This window comes from Suricata suricatta, chromosome 1, assembly GCF_006229205.1.
Source record: "Suricata suricatta isolate VVHF042 chromosome 1, meerkat_22Aug2017_6uvM2_HiC, whole genome shotgun sequence".
Taxonomy (NCBI): domain Eukaryota; kingdom Metazoa; phylum Chordata; class Mammalia; order Carnivora; family Herpestidae; genus Suricata; species Suricata suricatta.
Genome location: NC_043700.1, coordinates 97,299,373 through 97,319,339, shown reverse-complemented (window position 1 = coordinate 97,319,339; position 19,967 = coordinate 97,299,373). Strand labels below are relative to the sequence as shown.

At 37.6% G+C, this 19,967-nt stretch overlaps 1 protein-coding gene across 1 annotated transcript in view; it reads right to left on the bottom strand.

Annotated features, from left to right (window-relative positions):
* The window catches only part of TNIP3 (TNFAIP3 interacting protein 3), a 65,105-nt gene that overhangs the window by 1,791 nt on the left and 43,347 nt on the right, over positions 1–19,967 (bottom strand). Inside the window, exon 3 of the mRNA XM_029941483.1 lies at positions 16,043–16,163. Coding sequence (XP_029797343.1) covers positions 16,043–16,163 — 121 coding nt within the window. The remainder of the gene's footprint in view (positions 1–16,042; positions 16,164–19,967) is intronic.

The following is a 19,967-nucleotide window of genomic DNA, read 5'->3' as shown; positions in this document are numbered from 1 at the left end:
AGTCTTAGAAATAAACTGGACATTTCCTGTTACATATGCCCTTCTTACCTCACATCCAGCCCTCTTATATGTGCTATATACTTAAGAGTATTTTAGGGGTGCCTGGGTGGCTCAGTTGTTTGAGCATTCAACTCTTGATTTTGGCTCAGGTCACGATCCCACAGCTAGAGGATCAAGCCTTGCATTGGGCTCCACACTGAGTGTAGAATCTGCTTGAGATTCTCTCTCTCTCTCTCTCTCTCCCACTTCCCCATTCATTCTCTCTCTCTCTCTCAAAAAAAAAAAAAAAGAAAAATAAGAAAAAAGAGTCTGGCTTTCAGGCAAGCTTTGTTTTATGCAATAACTCTCAGAGAAAAAGTCATGTTTCCAAGAAAATTCTGAAGATTTCTCATTTTGCAAGTCACTAAAATATTACACAGAGAAAAATAATAATTAAAAAAAGAGAGATATGGTGAAGAAAAAGTACCAAGGAACTACCAGCCACTGGTTTGTAACTTTCATCTGAGTTGATGATAATTCTCTCAAAACTAGTCGAAGACAGATTATTAAAGTTCTATAAATGCTTTGAGACATTATTTGTCAGGTAAAATAAACATGCTCCCCCTTTTTTACTATGTTTTTAGAATGAGAGTTGAAAACGTCTTTTGCTTCCTGAATCTATTTGGATGAATTTTTAAGTGAATGTGCTATCCAGGCAAGACTAAGAGCCTTGGTTGGTGACAAAAATGTCTACCCTTGACTCAGGTCATCTAGATTCATATCTTGGTTCTCCCATTTACTATCTGTGCCTTTGGCATGATGCTTAAGCCCTCTAAGGTGCAACTTACACATTTGTGAAATGAGAATAGTAATAGTGTCCTTCTCCTAGGGGCCCAATAATGTTGTCCTTGCTACTTGTAAGAACACATATAAAGGTTTAGACATTACTACTAATAATATGATCTTAAGGACAGGGGAACAATGATCAAATTATTTGAAAACAAATAATATGAAAAATAGAAAGGACCACTGATCATGGCACTGAATGGATGCCAAAGGAAAATAAACAAAGGTCCCTGCTTCCAATTAAATTAATGTGTATACACATAATGTATATCTGCTTGCCTGTCAGAATTCAGAGAGAGAGCCGTTCTCAGCCTTAATAGTTATGAAGAGCTGCACTTTCTGCTGAGCCTTGAATGGTGGGTAGGATTTTGATAGACGGTAAAAGTAGAGGTGTATTGCTGTGACATGAGCAACATAAACAGAACAGAAGTGGACAAATCTAAGTATGAAGGATTCTAACAAGCCCACTGTAACTATAGTAGAGCTCATCTAAAGTTGATTAGGATCAAGTTGTGAAAGCCTTTAAATTTCACATTAAGAAAATTTGAGATTATTGCATAGGCCAGAGAGAGCCACTGAAGATCCTTGAGAAAAGGAATTTTACATGATCAAAGTAGCTTTTTCATAAAAATAAACCAGGATATATGCATTACATACCAAATGACTGAGACTGACAACTGCAATACCACTTAGTAGAGATTATCAAAAACAATATTTGAAATACTTAATAGCATGTGGGTAATCCAAATATTGAACAATCAGTTCATCAAGGACACTCAGAATGAACCAGTAAGATTCCTATATGAATTGCCTGCTTGTCATCCATATCTGGCTTTCCCTCTTTCTCTGTCTGCATAACACCTATTTCTTGACCTTCTCCATAAACCTTGTCTTCCCCAAAGTCAATGGTAACTTTCATGCTCTATATTACAAATCTTGGAGTTGATATATTTGATTCCTCTTTCTCACACAACCTGTATCTAATTTAAGTGAACATTTTGCAGGTACTTCAAAAGTATACCAGAAAGGGGAGCAGCACATTGGCACAAGACCCAATTTATTGAGAGAGTGGCAAGGTGAAATAAACATGCCTTTTAATAACTTTTTCAAAATGGGAACTTTAGTGTTTAGTTACTGATTTTATTAATTTGAAAATTTTTAGAGAGTATCCAATAGGGGCTGAAATCTGTCTTTGTGTCACATCCTACCTCTTTGTTTACTAGTTATGTCACCTTGGGCAAGATGCTTAGCATCTTTGGACTGATCAAGCCACCCGCATCCCTTACATGGATTACTGCAATAACCTAACAGCCTCTGTGCTTCCGCTCCTGCTCCACTCCCCCAACTATTATCAGTATAGTAATTATTGTAAGTCTTTAAGAATATATCATTTCATGTCACTTCTCTGCACAAAACCTTTCAGTGACTTCTCATCTCACTCAGAAATGAAAGCAGAACTTGGTAGAGTGGCCCACAAGACCCAACACACTCTAGCTCGTGCTTCTCTGGCCTCTGTCTCAGTATCCTTCCCTTTGCTCCCTCTGCTCTGTGTCCTATCCACACTGCTGCCTGTGAACCTGTCGTGCATACTCCTTGTTCTCTCTGCCTAGAACTATTTTTCCCCTAAATATCCATAAGGCTCCTCCCCTCACCTTCAGTAGATGATTGCTTAAATGTCACCTGTTTCTTGAGTGACCTCCCAATTTAAAATTACTCTCCATCCCAGCATTTTCTTTTCTTTAAAAAAATTTTTTTAACATTTTACTAATTCTTGAGAGACAGCGAGAGACAGGGCAGGGGCGGGGCGGGCGGGGGGAGACACAGAATCTGAAAGTGGGCTCCAGGCTTTGAGCCGTCAGCAGAGAGCCCAATGCAGGACTGGAACTCATGAACTGTAAGAGCATGACTTGAGCCAAAGTCAGTTGCTTAACTGATTGAGCCGCCCATGTCCTCCGATCTCAGCATTTTCTATCTACTTTTTGTGCTATATTTTTCCATAGTATTATATATAAGATACTATATATTTTTCTTCTTTGTTGCTCTCCATTAGAACATAAACTTCATTGATAATAATTTTTGTCTCTTGTGTTCATTACATAGTTCTCAAATCTGAAATAGTGCCATTATTTTAGTGTCTACTCATGTACACATGATGTTCAGACACACATCAAGGCCCCTTTCTACCCAACACTAAATCAAGATTATTCCTGAATCAGCTGTCTTCTTAAGAGATTATAAAAGATCTAAAGTTCAGAATTTCAGCTTCTTAGTAAATCACTTCTCCGGGCTTGGACTAAGAGAGTTGGGCGAGAGAGGGGTCCTAAACCCTATAACTTTATGGGGGATAAATGCTTTTGTCTCTCCAGCATGCAACTCTGAAGCAATTTTTTCATGCAATTTAGATACATTGCTTGAAGTCTGTTTCCAGTATACACTTTTAGTTTTTAGTGAATATCAGATACATCTGATATTAGGCAAATTGGCTTTTGCCAACTAGTCTGTAGTCTTAATAAAATTGCAGACTTTATGCAACTTCCATGTCTGAAGATTTCTCAGCACTGCACAAAGTATTAAACAGTCTGAGCCAGTTTGATCAACGGTCCCTCTTTGAAGTCACTTCAGTGTGCATTACTTCCTCCTTTGTGATCCCAGGATGCTCTGTGCAGTATCACTTCCAGCACTTACTGTGAAACAGTCATAAATTTTATGTACCTTTCTTTTCTGTGAGGCTGTAAGTTTCTTGAAGGTAGGGTCATTTTTTTATCACTTGAATGTTGGAAACTAACATAGTACCTTCGGAGTTCAAAGTAGTGATACTGTTTATTTTTATTGAATGAATCGGTTTATGAATGAATTTTCAGTAGGAAATCATAGCACACTTCTGCTTCTCAGAATATAGCTCAGAGGAGAATGACAACAGTGATACACAAAATTATATATTTTGCCTTGAAATCAAAAAAGATCATATAGGAATATCAAAATATTTTTTAAAACCTGTTCTATTTCAGTCTATTTTCTTTTTATTCACTTTCTATATAAATGTTTTATCCTTTCCTATTTTGGTTATATGATCTATGTATCTGTGTTTCTAAATTGATATCAATCTATATCTATATATCTATATCTACCTCCATAAAATATGCCTTTAAACTTCTTTCTCTTAATCTTTGTTACTATTTAATAAATAGCCAATATAAATAATTATACAATCTGTGGGGAGATTTATACTATTTTTAAAAGTTTATTTATTTATTTATTTATTTTGAGAAAGAAAGAGAGCATAAGTGGGGAAGGGACAGAAAGAGATGGAGAAAGAGAATCTCAAGCAGGTTCCATGCTTAGCATGGAGCTGGACTTAGGGCTTGATCTCTCCACCGTGAGATCACAGCCTGAGCCAATATCAAGAGTCAGATATTAACCTACTGATCCAGCTAGGTGTCCCACTATGGGGGAATTCTTAAAAGGCATATATGTGGTCTTCAATAATATTTCCTAAGTGTGCACAGTGCTTTTTACATCTTAGGAGATAAGTTAATATTGACGTATTAACTGTGATCCCTCCAAATGAACACTGCTCTTTGTTTTATGTAACTAATCCTTTCTTTGCTCGGTTAATGATATCTTGTTTCTCCAGGGCTGATTAAGTTTGCTGTCTGTAAATGCAAAGGGAGAAACAGTCCTGTTCAAAATAGACTCTCCAAACTCTGGAGAGCAAAGACCAACTTTGAAACCAAAGCTTTGAATTGCAAAAACTAATATTTTTTTTGAAAATTATGTTAAAAAAATCTGAAGACTAATTCCTTTCGTGCAGTTTATTTTGAAATGCCTCAAAAAATAACATGGATTGATTGATGCAAAGAGGGGTGAGTAGGTGGATGAGTGTATGAAAAACAAGTACAGAAAAACATTGGTGGCAACATTTAGGTGGTGGACATACAGGTGTATATTATAAAATCCTTTCAACTTGGCTGTTAATTTGAAACTTTCAGAACAAAAAGATTGAGAAAAAGTCAGAATCCAGGCATAAATGCTATTAACAACAGATAGAAAAGGTGGTAGATGAAAAGTCAATGTAGCCTATTCCTTATCTCTCCCCCCCCCACCATTGAATAATAGGGGAAGACTTCATGGCCTAAGGAAAATGAGGAAAGATCATAGTAAAAACGTATCTGGATGATTGTGAGGGCTCATGAAGAAATATAGCCCTATTCCCCTACTTCTAGGGAGTCATCCATAATTTATCCAATTTCCCAGATTGAAAAGCAAAGAGCAGAGAGCTTCAGCCTCACGCCTTGGGTGAAGCCTGGGGAAAGGGCAAATCTTGAAAAGAATTTCTCCATACCGTCATGGTACCCTGCTGAGACTTTGTGGCATGTCTAGATAAAAAGATCCTGAGATACCCGAACCCCAGAGTGCTGTAGGAGCAGAATGAGAAATTTGCTCCTTTCTTGAGAAAAATGCAAAGGTGGTTAACTGAGGACGGTGGGATATTAACCATCAGGCTCTGAGGCTAGGAGAGGAAATAATGACATGGAAGCATGAGTGACCGCAGTGAGGGTATAGCCAATGAGAAGATCATAAAGACAACGTTAGATCCGTGTCAGTGACATCATGAGATGGTGGATCATTGAAGCCTAAATGTTTTCACTCTAAACTTGCCAGAAAAAATACAGGATTTCCAGATAAATTTGGATCCCAGATAAGGTTTTTGTTTTTGTCTTTTTTGTATAAGTAAGCTCATGCAATATTTTGTTGTTTGTCTGAAATTCAAAGTTAATTGGGTAACGTGTACTTTTATTTGCTACATCTGACAACCCTACTCCACCTGGATTACGTCACAAAATCTGCTTCACAGAACCTAGGTTCCATTATGGGGAGAAGGAGGGAGAGGAGAGAGGCTTTGCAATATAAAATTGCCTGAGAAAAAATAAAATGGCTGACTTGTCCTGTAGCCAAACAGATTGAATTATCTTCTAAGAGATAGGATGGGGGTCTTAGACTGAAGCTAAATTCAGTTTAGGGGAAAAAAAATATATATATATATATATGATATAATTTTGCACACATGAGCTCTGTGGTTTGGAACATTTTATTTGCTTTAATTTGAACTTTGTAGCAGCCCTATGATACCTCCTGTCAGGAGAGATATCTTTGATGGTAACAAAGATTAAGTTGAACTTTAGAGATGTTAACTGACTTGCCCATGGTCATTACATGATAAGCCGCTAACTAAAGCCACACCAGAGTCCACTCAGGCTCCCAGGTTTACTCCCCTCAAAGAACCTTTTAGAAATAAGGGGGAGATACGAATAGCGGAAAATCATTGCACAAAACATCATGTACTTGTTTAATGCAAGAGCCTGAGCTATTATGGAATATCATTCAGGACAGTTTCAAGGACATTGATCTTTCTTGAGGTTTAGGTATGAATTGGCTTAACCTCCAAGATTATATCCAAACAAAACCTTACCAATTTCCACCATTACTTGCCTAGACATTAATTTCTCCTACAAATAACTAGTTGTCAGAAAAGAGAAATTTAGCTTCCAAAAACTGTAAGCCTATTTGAATTTAATTTGTTTCCCTTCTCAGCAAAGACATTGATTCTTTACCACTCCATATTAATGCAGATCACTTTATTTTTCTCATACTTTGCTCATGTTTTGACCTCAATTTCACTCAGGTATGCATTCTTATAACAAATATCTATTGATTATGGACTATGGATTGGGGACTATGCCAAGTACTAAGATATAAAGATGCACAAAACAGACATGTCTTTCACATATTTTCTGTTTTTTTACTATAAATCTGAGGATCAGAGGGACCACTCTCTGATGATGGCATTGTTTCTGTGTCACCTAGTAATTAGCTTGGACGTTTCAGGTAGAAGAGACTACTTTATTCCTGAGACAATATATTCCAACATCATACACATAGATTTAAGTACTATTTTTAAATAAAAATATAACTGTATAATTAAGAAAAACATGTACATATAAAGATGATGCTAGAATTGGAGGAGCCGATGGTAATAACTCAGTGGAAACACAGGTGATACAAAGAGGTGATATCAGGAAGGTTTTGTCTGAAAATGAGCCTGACTCAAAAGAAAATATGCTAATCTGGGGCGCCTGAGTGACTCAGTTGGTTAAGCGTCCAACTTCAGCCCAGGTTATGATCTTACGGTTTGTGGGTTCAAGTCCTACGTCGGGCTTTGTGCTAACATTTCAGAGCCTGGAGCTTGCTTTGGATTCTGTGTCTCCCTCTTTCTCTCTCTGCCCCTTGCCTGCTTGCACCCAGACTTTCTCTCTCTCTCTCTCTCTTTAAAAAATAACTAAATGTTAAAAAGTTTTTTTTAAAAAGAAAATATGCTACTCTGAAAAATTGCAAGTATTTTCTAACTGCTCTTTAATGATTTAAAGAAAATGTACTTTAAAAAGTAAAGCTTCCTCACTGGAAGGAAAAAAAAAAACCGAATTGACCTCAATTTTTGCTACTTATCCCAGAATCCTATAGGAAGAGACATCTATAAACTTTATGGGTCAAGCCTTATTTTCCCCACAAGTACAATATAAAGTAAAAAGAGTCTTAATACATTTCATCTAGAAGATAGCCATTATAACAATATGAGCATTCTTCAGTGAGAGTTGACAGTGCCCACTTTGCTAGTACTTTCCCCACACTTGTGAAAGAAGTTGTTTCCAACCAAACTAGAAGTGGGAAGTCTTGCTTGAGAAAGAAGGCCTTTTGAGACATTAGATTCCAAACTCCAGCCAGAGTTTGGAAGTCCTTATGAGTGATCTACAAACTGTGACAAAACTAAACAAATCAAGAACATAAAGAACACATTTGCTAAACAACTCTTAGGAACATATGATTCACAATATCTCCTAAGCCAAATATTTCACTTCTTTAATACTATCGTGAGTTTACAAATTGCTTACCCCAGAGGCTTATGTTATTCTTCTTGCTTAATAAATAAGACATATCTAAAGATTTCTTTTTCAAATTTGCTTGCTGAAATCATACGTGTCTGGGAGAAGACAATCAAAGCAGAGTAATAATTCTAAAAGGAAGGATAACACTTTGGCCTGTTCAGTAGAAGCCCTGAGGCTCTGAATTCTCTTTCTTCTTTTTGTAGACCTCTGGATACCTTATAGTCTTTTAATCAGTTGAAATTATAAAATCAGTTATAATTTCCATCCAGCTGTCACCCTTCACTCCAAGCCTTGGTGGCTTTCTCCAGCAGCCCCCGCCGCCACCCCAACGCCCACCTCATGTTGTCATGCTGCTCTTCTGGACCCAAGTGATCTCAACTGGGGAAGCCAGGATTATTATTTTCCCCTGAGGCAGAAGGAATACTCTGCCACCTATCATTTCCATCTTTCAAAGGACAACTTTCATCTTTCAATTTTCTGTAACTCTCTTTCTTGTGGAACTTGGGGCAAATTCTCCCAGCAATGGAATGAGCAACATTTGAGTAAGGAAAAGAGTGTCCTTCTCAAAAGTGTCTCAGTTTATTGCTTCACTTCTCTTACCCCATAGAGAGCCTCTTGTCTAACTAGTGGATGCCTCTCAACAGTTAGGGAGAGCTTTTGTCACCCTTCTTTTGTAAGAGTTAATTCTTGCGTCTTAGAGTGCAGTTTTAGCTTACAGACCCATGTCTCGGTTTTCTGTTGTGCCAGGTGATGTACTTTACTCTAAAATAGAGTTCAAGACAGGCATACACAGAAAATTCTCTGTATATGGACATATACCTCATAGTCATGCACTGTGGAAGGCATTGAAAATTCTTGTAATTATTGGGAGGAGGAATAAGTCTTAGATTAGCCACGGAATCAATTTAACTCGGGAGATATTTTTGGGAAACACAACTTGGCTTTTTTACTCACTAACCCTGTTTAGTTTTGAAGTTTGATAATACTTTTAGAATTAGAAGGCTTCAAACTAAGAGCTGAACTTTTAAATGGAGAAAGATTCATGGCTCATGTTAAGTGACTTCACCCAGGTTGCCAACACTGATCTTCAAACACAAGGTATGGCCACTGAGCTAAGATAGGCCTTCTTGGTGCCTGGGAACTTGCAGGCAGAGCTTAGCTAGCCAACTGCGCAGGGATTTCTTAATGAAGAGTTAAAAAATACTCACATTACAAGACAAATTTTTCTGTTAGAAAAAGAAAAGGATTAAAAAAGTTCAAAGCCACTACTACTGAAATTAGATAATGGGATTCAAAGAAGAAGCTACTCATTATATGAGAAAAATGTAAAAATATAAAAATAAAAATGGGGGGACTTGAGCTCACCCTACTAGCATAAAAATAACAATGATGGTGATGGCAATAAGCTATGCTTGTTTAGCTCTTTATACTTATGAAATGCTTTCACTTTTTCACTCACTTTATATTCTTATCACAATCCATTTTACAAGATTTTGATCATCAAAATTTTATCTTGATCAACAATACTTGCTTAGCTATCAAAAAAGGGAAATAAGGAAGAGGAAATTAGTTTTTTGGTTTTTTTTTTTTTAACAATGAGGTTACAGAAAACATGTGTCAACTTACTGTAGTTTGCAAGAAGTTTTTCCTTTATTGTCTTTCCAAGTGTCATATGTTTATATTACTTTCTGAATCATCGAAAGAATTTTCCCAGGGCTTTTTACATTAGGAAAAATGTCCAGATCTAGAATTTGTCCTCAGTTACTGGGAAATCCTCCTTCAACTTGTGCAAAGTTACTAAAAGCCAATATGGGGTCCTGCCTTTCAGTTAAAATCAGAAATAGAATCCAAAGACAAGACAAAGTTCTTAAGTAAATTCAATTCTAGTGAGTATTCTTAAAATTTGGACAGTTTTCCTTCTCACTCCCAAGTTGCATCCTTGTTTCTAAAAATTATTAGAAATAGGAGTGATGGGTAGCTTTGTCAGTTAAGCATCTGACTCTTGATTTTAGCTCAGTCATGATCTCACACTTCATGAGATCGAATCCCACATTAGGCTCTCTGCTGATAGTACAGAGCCTGCTCGGAATTCTCTCTCTCTTCCTTTCTCCTTTGCCCCTCTCCCTTTCTCTCTCACTCTCTCAAAATAAATAAACTTAAAGAAAAGAATTGCTGGAAATATATTTGCCCCAAAAATACATTTTAATTCTCCTCTCATTTTCTTTTGTATTTCAAGACCTACAATTATAGAGTCCCAAATTAATGTTCATATATTAATTTTCTCATAGCATTAGTACCCTGTCTTGATTTAGTGTAACTCCTACTCAACATGCATTTTGGAATTGGGATATTATTCTTACTTAGGCAGTTATTTTTCTTTTGCTTACAAGAATTTTGATGCCCTGCATTTGCCAACTACTTACTTCAGCTGTCCCAGAATATTAAAGCATGCTCTCATACTGATGGAGTTCCTCATGATCATCGATAGTGTTTTTCTGGGGGGCCTGGGTGGCTCAGTCGGTTAAGCGACTGACTTAAGCTCAGGTTATGTTCTCGAGGTTCACAAGTTCCAGCCCCGCATCGGGCTCTGTGCTGACAGCTCAGAGCCTGGAGCCTGCTTTGGATTCTGTGTCTCCCTCTCTCTCTGACCCTCCGCTGCTCATATTCTGTCTCTCTCTCTCAAAAATAAATAAAAAACATTAAAAATTTTTTTTAAATAATGTTTTTGTTTCCTCAAAGTAGAGTCAGTCTGTTCATTTTCTCTTACAGTAATTCGCCCTCCTATTCTTGGTAAAGGAAGCTTGACATATATCTCAGGCCCTTTCATCAAATCATACCTCTCACTCAGCTACACTTTTCCTCTATCATAAACTTATAAAGGAATTCTTTTTCTGCTGCTGGAAAGGGAGTCTACTGTACTATTGTACTTATTGTTACTTCATTCACTGGAAAACTAGAGACACCCCCAGCTGTCACTCTGTCATTGGCTCATGCTTGTCTTACACCAAAGAGAAATGTTCCTATACTTTTTCCAGTTCTATAAATGTCTTAGTAAAAATGTAAAAGTTTTCCTTTTGTTTTGAATGTAGAAGTCAGTCTCCCTGTAGAGTGCTATTGGATAAATAGTAATTCAGCCAAGATTCCAGCTGGAAATTAAACTATGTTTACTCGAGGAGTCAAATATTGGAAGATACCTTCAGATAACAACTGAGAAAGATATGCCTGAAATCTATTGGGATAAAAAGAGATTCCCAGGGGTTTTTCTTGGGAAACTTTACGAATAGAGAGAATAAAAGCACAAGTTTGTTTGTTTGTTTTTTGTCTTTGTGAAACATTTTATTGGGACGGTCACACATTCTGACCCTGTCTTAGGCCAGAGAATGACAAGAAGGTGCCAGAAGCACTGGAACTCTGAAGTGGCTCAGATGGAAGCTGTAAGAACCATATCCAAAGGGCTGCTCCTCAGTGCCTCAGTTTCCCCTTCATGAAATGGGAGGGTTATGTTCCCTTCTGGGATCGAAACACTGTTTGATAAGATAAGAATAGAGCAAAAACTACAAGAAAGAGTTTCCCCACTCGAAGAACCTGCTCTAGAGCTCCTGCCTCACACCATGGAGCTAGAATAAAGAAATTTTCCCAAGAAACTGTGTTGTTCAGTGCCCCTGCTGAGGGGGTAGAGGGGGAGCAGCTCTGAGTACTTGAATGCAGGGGTAGGGGGATTCTTGTCTGGACAACATCTTGGTTTTCCAGGAAGGAAAACTGACCTTCCTGAGCCATCAGGGCAGAGACGGGGAACCAGGGAGAGCCCCCAGCCTTGTTCATCCCAGTGGCTTGACCCAAGGATTATCCTTTAAGCCCAGAGAGGAGGGGTTACTCTGACAACAGCATCACTCCTGATAATAGCTTGAGCTCTGGCCCAGTTGCCAAATGTGAGGGAGAAGGAATTAAAAGCAGGAAGTGCAATTCAGAATAAATAGCACTGAGTTTAGGTCCAGAGTCCAATTCCTATTAGACCATGAGAAAATGATTTAGCCTCATTATTCCCATCTGTAAAAGGGTAAAGATTGTATTTAAATGCTTTTCAAAGTGCTGCCCAAAGTAATCACTCAGTAGATGGTAGCTAAAACACCCAAAATGGAGAACCATACACATATCATTGTGAAACTCTGGATCTGTAAGGGGGCATTAGGAGCCTGTGTAGCTAAAATTCGGGGGAGGGGGAAGCCTTCCTACTGAAGTGTAGACAGCAATAGCGTTTAGCTGTATTTGGCACTCTGCAGGCCACATCCCATACTGGGCATACTTAGTACAGTGCGTGGTGTCACAGCAGTCCCAAGGGAGGTGCCGTTGACATCTAGAAATAGCAGTAATAGGTAAGCATTTGATAACCCTTGACAATAATTTAGGAGACCAGAATAGACAGGAACAAATGGTAGTTTCCACACAAAGGATGAGATTCTGGATCTTTGAGTATACATTTGAGATTTCCCTATAAACTTCAAGAATTACTTGTGGATGGATTCCAGAGATAAGATGAGTATAAATCTAGCTTTATCATGGCTTATAAAATCAAACATGTTGTTTAATACTGATGCCTTCTAGGAAAACCTATGTTGTGACACTTTATATCTTCATGTGACATTTTATACCTCATCCTTAAGAAGTCTATGACTGGTGGGGATGATATATCTATACATAAAGGATTACAAACCCAATGTGATAAAGCATATGAATGAACAATTAGGAAGGTAAATTGTTTATGACAGAGCAGGACGGGCTTGAGTCCCTGTGGGACTAGAGAAGGAGGTTAATAGTACAATGAAAGGTTTGAATTGGTATAACAGACAATTCATCAAAGGTGGGGAAGCAAGCATAAAGAATAAACAACACATTAAAAGGCATAGCATATGAAACTACGTGGTCTGCTGAGGGATTATGGGGTGGCTAGAGCATCAATTGCATTTTGGAGAGTGTCAGAATATGTAGAAGACAGCATGACGCTGTAAGAAAAATATGCACAGGCTTGGCTTCCTATCTTGAGATGAGAACTTTACAACTTCATGAGTTTAGGTAACACTTAAAAATTTCTGTGAACCTCAGTTCCTTTATCTGTAAAATGAGGACAGAGATAGTCATATTTAAATGTTGTTATAGGTATCAAACATAATATATAATACCTCCATATCTGTTATGCTCACTGACCCACAAATATTAGATTCTCTTCCTACTGTTTTATTCTAAATGTAGGCTGCCAATAGACCCTGGAGGATTTTGTATATTAAGTCAAGGCATTTAAACTTTATGATGTAGGTAAGGACGTCTACTTTTACGTTCTAAGCCCTTGTATATTAGCAAGATCTAAATTGGTGAATATAAATTAGTGTGAAGCAAAGCTTAAGAAGGGCAACCAGTTAGTCATCTCCTGGGAGTAGTCTAGGCAAGAAATAATGAATTTGTGAACCATGGTATGGTAGTAAGAATGAAGGAAATGAAACAAAGTCCAAATATTTTTGAAGGTAGAAGAGGCAAGAAACTGAGGGTTCAGAGTGAAGGCTGGCATTATTCTAGGAATGACTCCTGGAGTTCGGCAGCATGTTAGCCCTGGAGGAATCCAGGATTATACCCAAATTTGGATTATTTGGTGAATAATTGTTCCATTAACTAACATAGGAAATGTAAGGGGGAAGAAACAAGCAGTTTTAGCAGGAAGGATATTGAATTCACTTAAAAAAATACTGAGTGAAATTGATGTGCATGTAGAAAAGAACTCCATGTTTAGAAAGTTATATGTGTGTGGAGTCATCAGCATATATTTTGTAGTTTAATGAGCTGAGGACTACGTTTAGATCCATGGGTAACATTGATATAACATAGGCAGGTATATAAATGAAAAAGCAAAGGTGAATGAGAAGGAAAGATCAGAGGAAATAAAAGTGTATGTATAAGGGAGGGGCGATGATGAGAGATTGATTTTATAGTGGTTGATGAAGTAAGACATTTTTAAAAGATTCAGTTAGTAAATCGCATCAAATGCATATGAAAAGACAAGTGAAAAATCAGATGCAAAATGATCATTGGGTTTATCATGGTAGAATTTATTAGTGGTGTGACAAGAGGTCAAAAAGCTTAGGACACCCTGATCAGTAAGCTTGGCTATGATGCACAAGAATGAGATAGAACATTACCCATAAAAATATGTGATCTCACATGTTTAAAGGTGGAGAAGAACTGAACATATTTTAACCTGGTGAGAGGTGGTTGAATATGGAAGCTATAGGAGCTCAGATATCATGTAGTGACTGGACTTCTCATAAAGTGGTGGCCATCAAGCTCAACTCCATCCTCATTGTGATTCAGCAACTCATTGCAGTTTTATGTCTCTTTTCTGTCTCCTGCTGCCCACTTTATACCATCCCCAATTTCCATGATCACTGGATCTCACCTCTAACCTTCTCACTTTCTCTAAATGTTTCTATCTCACACTTCACAAGGAAAAGAAAAAGACAAAACAAAATAAGATAAAACATCAGCTAGGACTCTTCAGTCCTTTGCCTGGATATGTGGTATGTAGGAAAACAAGCAAATTTCATCAGGGAAGTGATGAGAGAGGCTGTATCTTAAAGAGACGTACAAATTTAGTTAAGTCCACAAAATATAGGAAACTAATTACCAGGAGGATGGCAATGAGGATGTAAAAGAGGTCTTTCCATATAAGGAGAAACCCAGAAAACAAAATGAGCAGAGTTGAGAGGGAAGTCAGTCATGAGCAAACGAATCTTGGGGGTTGATAATCAAAGCATATGAGGATCAGGATACTGGAGGGGATTCAAAGTCTAACCATAAAATCTTTTTTCAGGACTAGACAAGAAGGCCACCTGAGAAAAGCATACATTTCTATGAAGAAAGAGTCCTAAGTGGGAGTTAGAGGTGTATGTGGGAGGGTTGACAGGAGGCGCTAAGATGAGAAGAAAGAAGTGGAGAGGTAAGCTTTCCTCGGCTCTTAACCATCAGCAGATATTCATTTTCACTTTAAAAATAGATACTACCTTTTAAGGAAGAAGTGAATTTCTAAACAACAGTAAGTACATAGATACCGAACAAACACACAATACATGTGTAAATGCATACTCATATGCATTTATTAAATGCATGAAAAAAGTTACAGGAGTAACCATATTTTTAAAGAGAAAAAGGTAGGTTCAACAACCTGCTGTGTGTGTATGTGTGTGTGTGTGTGTGCACGTGTGTGTATGACAAAAAGAGAGACACAGAGAGACCCCAAATGCTAAGAGATGCTCTCTGGGAGCAGTGGGCCAAGAGGAGATTTCAGAGACATATCTATGTGTAGCGAGGCCTGAAGTTTATACTATATACAATTCTGGGGAGAAAAATTCATACAAATGTATGAATGCAAATTAAGTACCTAAGTATATATTTGTTTATGGGGATCCAAGCTTCACTAGCCCCACCAGAAATTTGTTTCCACATGATTTTTATTGTTTTCTCTATGCTTAGAATCACTTTTCCACAATCAGCATGAATTACTTTAGAAATAATAACTAAAGTAGAAGTTATGTAAGGTTTTTGTTTTGTTTATTTTTTTTTTTGTTTTTTGCTTTTTGTGTTTTTAATGTCAGCCATGCTCTCAAACCTATTTATGTTGGTTTTTTTTTTTTTTAAAGATAATTAGAGATGGTTTCTAATCAGGAAAGCTACAGAGCTTGAGTTCATATTGTCATTTATGATGTATTTCTAGGAAGTCTTCCACAAAATTCCTAGCTTGAGCTTACTTTTGAATTTTATTTGCTTCCATGAAGCACTGTAGACAAATATCCTGAAATAAGAGGAAACTCAAAGTCGGACCACTCTTTTTATCCAGAAAGCCTGTGTTTTTCTTTAGAAAATGGACAATGGATTATGCTGATTTTAGTAACTCAAGGTAAGAAGGTTTACACAAATTGGGTTGCTTCCTCTCCTCAAAAGAGATGTTGCTGTATTAAACATTCTTTTTCATAGCACAAGCTTCTTCCCACTTCCCTATTGTCACAGTTGCCTGCCTGGTATCAAGCTTTAAATGGGAAAGTGCTTCTGTTGAAGGGTTTCCTTAGTAACAGGAAGTGACTGTGTAAGAGGGTTTCAGAGTTGTTGGCTTTATAACCTCTCAGTCACTAAGGAAGTACATTACTGTAAATGATTTGGGGACTATCCCCATAAACTCTTCTGGGTGAACACACTTTTGAAGGGTGTTTTGAGAAAAAGTAGAAAAGGTTTCTTACCTTTAGAGAACATGAATTTCTGTGACGTGGAGTGGCTCCTGGGGTGGCCCCTTTAAGATCAGGAGAATCATTTCTTTCAATCATATCTCGGATTTTATTGTCCAACTCCATGCTTTCACATCTGCCCGGGGATGTGGGAAAGTCACATTTTACAAAGTTAACTACAAATTACTCAAGGGTACAATGACTTTGTCGATGGCCTGGAGGTGTTATCTGTGTATAGTACCTCTCTAGAATATCCAGGTCTCTAATCTCATTTTGTACTCATCAGTCCATGCCATTAGAACATTTTAAGGATTATTGGAGTTTAATATTCTCTTACTTGCACACTTATACAAAGTGATAAAGTAAGATACAGACAAATTTAGGCATTTTCACAACCTGATAACAATGACCAGCATTGAGTGCTCACAGAGAACCCAGTGACCTATAGTTTCTTATTCCCTGGCACAACAATCCATCGAGGTCACCCATACCTTCATTTTGCAGAGAAGCAAACTTGGGTTTAGGAAATTAACTAATTTACTAATTTACACAAAGTCAAACACTGTCAGGGCCAAGATCAAACTCAGATGTATAGAATTCTATAGCCTGTGTATGTTTTGGGTTCTTTCTCCAGTTTTATTGAGAAATAATTGACACACATTACTGTATACCTTTAAGTCACACAGCATGATAGTTTGATTTACATATATTGTGAAATGATTACGGCAATACAGCTAACATTCATCTTCTCACATAGATACAATAAAAAGAAAAACATTTCTCCTTGTGATGAGAACTCTGAGGATCTATGCTCTTAACAACTTTCTCGTATATTCTACAGCAGTGTTAGCTCTAGTCATTACACTGTACATCACATCTTTAGGACTTATTTATCTCATATCTGCAGGTTTGCACCTTTTGATCTCCTTCCTCCAATTTGCTCCCCCAACACCCCCTCTGGTAACCACAAACCTGATCTCTTTTTCTAAGAGTTCGGTGGGAGTTTTCTCATTTTGTTTTGTTTTGCTTCGTCATTACATTCCACATATAAGTGAGACCATATAGTACCTACAGTATTTGTCTTTCTCTGTCTGACTTATTTCACTTAGCATAATGTTTTTAAGGTCCATCTACCCTGTCTCAAGTAGTTGAATTTCCTTGTCTTTGTATGGCTGAAACTACTCCATTGTGTGTGTGTGTGTGTGTGTATGGCACAACTTCCTTATCTATTCATCACTGATGGATAGTTAGGTAGTTTCCTTGTCTTAGATATTATAAATGATGTTGTATAGCCTGTCTCTTAACCATTTTTGCTGTACGTGCCATGATTGCAACCAGATTTTCTGTCATAAGTCCACTTTCTTTCCTATTATGCTGTGCTGACATGATGAAAAATTTTTTCACTAAAAACACAATTCACAAGAAAAATGCATACATTATGTGATTTTTCTACATACTTTTATTTTTGCATGCCTTATCATTTCTCACTTCCTAAAAATAACCCCTTGGATTGGGATAGGTGATCTTTTAGGAGTACTTTTCAAAGTTGACTGTACATAAAATGAATGCATAGGCAGATGACTTAATTGTATACCTATGTGGCAGAATTTGCTTGGTTTGTCTGTCCAACCCACTACTTTCTTTGAGAGTGACTCCCAGGAGCATGTTGCTAGGCTTGTTGCCACTTCTTGACCTCACTTCTTTGGTTATAACTGACTGGACCAAAAGAAAACCATTGATCCCAGCCAAAGAGATTTCTTCTGTGTGAGGAGGGAACTAAAAATAAAGCATATGGTTAGGAAAATGCAGGGCTGTGAGATAGAGAGAGTCCTGACAGTTCTCTAGTTCCGAAAAAGCCCTTTCTAAGGCATAACTGCTTTCCCACCTTTGTATTCTGGGAACCACTCCATGTCCTTATAATGAATTATCTCCATTTATTTTTAATTATCTAGATTTGTTTGATTTCTGTTATTTGTGATGTAAAATCCCTAAATAATATACCTTGATCTTCATATTTATATTCTTTCAGGTTATGAAATGTCTGGCTCCCATGCTATGTTTCTAAGCTCATCTTCTATTCCCCTCCTGCCTGCTATTTCCTTCCAGGAACACTCGCACCATTGTAGTGTACAGAACATGCAATACATGACTTCCACTTTAGGGCCTTGGTGTTTCCTATTCCTTCCACATGACTTGCTCCCCACTGCCATTCAGGTCCTGTCTCAAGTGTCACTTCATCAAGAAAGCCTCTGATGACTAAAGCATCTGAAGTAGCTTTTTCATACCCATCACTACTCCCCCTTAATTCTGTTTTATTTTCTTCTTAGAATTTTTTATTATTTTGATTTCTTATCTGTTTACTGTTCTTCTCTCTGACACCCATCTAGGTACTGTACATGTCCCCTAAAAGAAGCATCTTCATTTTTATTTACTGCTCTGTTTCCTTGCCACATGGTATGAACACAATAAATACTGTTATTTAAAAAATGTGATTCTATGACGAAATTTAACTCAAAATACCTAACATTAACTCAAATCTAATCATTAGATTAGATGCTTATTTAAACTGTATGCAAATAACCTTAAACTCATAAGACTAATAAAGTTGAGACGTAACTCGTTCAGCAAGGAAACACTAACAGTAGCTTAAGAATGTAGATGCAAGCTCAGTTATTACTGTCTTCATGACTGCCTTGTTCGTTTATACTTCAATGATGTGCATTCTTCAAGGTTCAACAACAACTCACCGAGTGTTCACTATTGCAGGGTTCACTTTTTGCAGAAATAATAATATACAGTGATGATTCCCCAACTGTCACAGTTTTAATACTAAACATGCTTAGAGGCTTACAGCCACCATTTTGTTTTTCATTTGGACGAGTAAAGGTTTTCCCTTATATGGGGACTCTGTTCCCTCTTTTGAGGGTGGGATTCAGCATATGTTCCTTCAGAACAATGGCCAAAGAAGGATGGTCTTATGGGGGTTGTCAGCCCTGGACTTGGTGCAGAGTGAGCCTCAATGTGGTGAAGTTGACCACTACAGGAAGAGGAGAAGTTACAGCAAAGAAGAGAATCATGTGTTGGTGACCAGAGGTGGGGAGCTTCTGGTAACACTTATAGAGGTGGTAGGTCTCAGTATTGACTCCTGTAGCAGGGACAGAGTTTGAGGACTCAGGAATCCAACTGGGAGCTGAAAGAATACAGGAGAGGTGGGACTCCAGAGAGTATACCTCAGTTAGGACTTAAGTTTATTTCTCATTGCCATTGTTACAGCCACTGCCATCACTGTAATGAGTGTGCCTCAGAATTTACATCAGAAGCCTCTAAAAGAAGCATTATGATGTAGTAGAAAGTAGAAAATAAGCTTTTAGAGTTGAACCTAATGGTGGGACCTAGGGTAAGTCCCTTAACATCTATGAACCTTATTGGTGTGGTTTATTAAAAGAGAGAAATAATGTTACATTGGGAGGCCATCAGTAAGCTTAGTGATAAGATATGTACAAGGATTAGCACAATGCCAGACATGCTGTAGGTGCTCAGTAATTGAGAGCATGGTTATTATTCTGAGGCCCAGTTACCAAACATTCTAACAAATGAGTTTGGAAAGTAGGAACCATAAATTTAGTATATTACTGAAGAGCAAAATAATTTTAAAAACACACAAAAAATTTCAATTTGGTTCAAAAGATAATCAAAAAGTTTAGTCACACCTTGGATAAAAATGGTAACCATGAAGGGAGAAAAAAAGTTACAAACATGGAGGGAGGCAAACCATAAGAGACTCTTTTTTTATGTTTTTTATTTATTTTTGATACAGAGAGAGACAGAGCATGAGAGGGGGAGGGGCAGAGAGAGAAGGACACACAGAACTGAAAGCAGGCTCTAGGCTCAGAGCTAGCTGTCAGCACAGAGCCTGACGCGGGGCTCGAACCCACGAACG